The following is a 2,601-nucleotide window of genomic DNA, read 5'->3' on the forward strand; positions in this document are numbered from 1 at the left end:
AAAAAAAAAAAAAAAAAAGTCTACTCATGAATAAGGAACACACACTGTTCCTGCAGCTGAGAGTTAGAGGTGTTGAGAATTATCGGGAGCTGTGTGCTGATGCCTGGGCACAAGTCTACTCACAGCTTTCAATTTCAAGAGAGCACGTTTGTGTGTCCAAGGGAAATCGGCTGAAGTCCATGTTGCACATTGCAGTTACTGTAACCCTAGGGCCAAAAAGACAAAATTGATTTATTCAGAGCCTGCAAAAGACAACTGCAAAATGATAAAACAAACAGAAAAGCTTCTGCTTCCTTCCAATATCATAAATGCCTCTTCTCATACTTCATAAGCAATGTGTCAGGGTTTAGATAAGTAGCTTAAGAGAGATACCCTCACTGGAGTACTCTTTGGCATTTATGTTTAACCCAAGGGTCAGTGTGAGGCAAATAGAATGTCTCTGCTAACTCTTATCACACTCAAGCATTTTAAAGAAGCAATGGTCTCAATCAATATAATAATGTGAAATCAAAACTTACATGATGTGGTTTCTTAAAAGAAGCCCTAGGACCATATGTTGTTCTCCCGTTTCAGATAAATTCCAGTTCTTTTGCTCTTTTATTGATTTTATTGATATTCAGTATCGTATACAATACGGTGTACACTTACCCCAGTTGCCAAGCTTGGCACTTTTTCTTTAACAATGTTGATATTTTTGTATTGATAATAGTATAGTGGACATATGTGTTGTTAGTGGATAATTCCTTGGAGATCAAAGATCAAAGTAATGGAAAAACACTGAATGTTCTTATTGTGTTAACAGGCAAGCACTTGCTGGCACTGAGTGATTTTATTTCAGAGTTTACACTGGGAAAGAGGCTTCTGCATCAAAAGCCAAACACATACAGATCATTCTTCATAGGTGAAAAGCCTCCTATCCAGTGGGAAATTTCGCAGCAGGACATGATTAACTCTTCTTCGCTGGTGCTGAGTGGACTACTTTTCCTTCGACCACGCAATATTTGCTATGTAAAAGTTGTGGAAATTATATGAATAATTTCATGGTCAAAAAGAAAAATCACTTTTAATTTAAATGGAAATTTCAAGGAAAAGAGCATTCTTGAAATGGAATTTTTCAAACATTTGCCTCATTTTTTCCCACTGCTTTGAGGATGGAATGGTTATATTCTATCTAGGAGGCATTTTTGATTGCCAGCAGCTGGGTGGTCTTATGTGTCCCGGAAATCCTGATAAACAGGGAATGTTAGAGTGCAGGGGTCAAGGTGGGGGTCAGGCTGGCAGCTGACTCGAATGTGTAATGGATGGGTTTCCATTTCTGTGGGTACATCATTGCATAACAATGCCCAATGGCATCATCAACATGAAATAAGCTAAGAACTAACTTCAGGGACACTTGGAGCTAACTTTAGGGACATGGAATGCCCAATGAAGGAAATGTTTTGCTACAAACAGGGGGACTGAATACTCCTTCTCTTTCTGTTAGTTGGTACAGGAACAGCTGTTTTCAGAATTACAGACATAATCAGAATGGGTCTTCCCACCCTGAGTTGATGCTTCTCTCCGTATAACTTAAACATAAAACAACTATTTGTGATGTAATCAAAGTCCATGTTTATTCTCGTTTCCACAAGGGTTCATTGGAGGGGCTCTTCCTTGCCCTGGATGAAAACTTGGCAGGTCCCGTGGCTCTTCTGCTCACTCTCATGTAATAGTCAAAACCCTCTTTAAGTTACAAACAGCACCTTAATTCAGAAATTAAGAGTTTTGGTCTGAGGTATTCATTAGCTTCAAAGTTCATTCAAATGAAGACTTCTGCTGTCCCTCCTCAGCTAAGATAAAAAGTTGGCATTTGACAGGTGTAGTGGCATGTGCCTGTAGTCCCAGCTACTCAGGAGGCTGAGGCAGGAAAATTGCTTGAACCTGGGAGGCAGTGGTTGCAGTGAGCCAAGATCGCACCACTGCACTCCAGCCTGGGCGACAGAGGGAGACTCCATCGAAAAAGAAAAAGAAAAAAAAAGTTGGCATTTGAGTGGTCAGCTTCTGCCCATCTCTGATCTCCTCCCGCACAGGTGGAAGTGCAAGGAGACAGGGAGGTGGGCGCAGGGCAGTTCTGTGACTGGGCAGTTTCCTGCTCTCTGGGCCTGCTACCTGGTGGAAGCTCATACTTTCTTTCCTGGCTTCCTCATTCCCACGACTGGGTGCCTCCACACTGCAGGTTTCTGTTCTCCAGCTCTTGGTTCACCCACCATCCTCTCCACATACACTCACAGATAAGTACAGGCTGATCCCACTGCGGCAAAAACTTCTGGCTCTGTCCCCAGGCTGGTCAGACAGCTCTTCTCTCCCATCTAACTGCACAGTGTCCCAAACTGCAGGCACACACACACCAAACTTTCTGAGAGGTCCCAGTGAAGGCCCACTCACAGTATGCCCACAGTGCTCTCCCGAGAAAATTTCACAAATCTTTCCTTTCTCCCGCTGTCATTGACTCCTCTTCTTCTTCTTCTTTTTTTTTTTTTTTTTTACAGTGTCACTCTGTCTCCCAGGCTGGAGTGCAGCGGTGCGATCTCAGCTCACTGCAACCTCCACCTCCCTGGTTCA

General features: G+C 42.9%; 1 protein-coding gene across 6 annotated transcripts in view; it reads right to left on the reverse strand.

Moving 5' to 3' along the window:
* GABRR1 (gamma-aminobutyric acid (GABA) A receptor, rho 1) overlaps nt 1-2,601 on the reverse strand; it is a 72,078-nt gene that overhangs the window by 30,437 nt on the left and 39,040 nt on the right. For all 6 annotated transcript variants that reach the window (XM_011941920.1, XM_011941917.1, XM_011941919.1 and 3 more), the window contains one exon: nt 124-206. In XM_011941920.1, the coding sequence (XP_011797310.1) occupies nt 124-206 (83 nt within the window). The remainder of the gene's footprint in view (nt 1-123; nt 207-2,601) is intronic.

The sequence above is a fragment of the Colobus angolensis genome, unplaced genomic scaffold (genome assembly GCF_000951035.1).
Source record: "Colobus angolensis palliatus isolate OR3802 unplaced genomic scaffold, Cang.pa_1.0 Scaffold203, whole genome shotgun sequence".
Taxonomy (NCBI): domain Eukaryota; kingdom Metazoa; phylum Chordata; class Mammalia; order Primates; family Cercopithecidae; genus Colobus; species Colobus angolensis.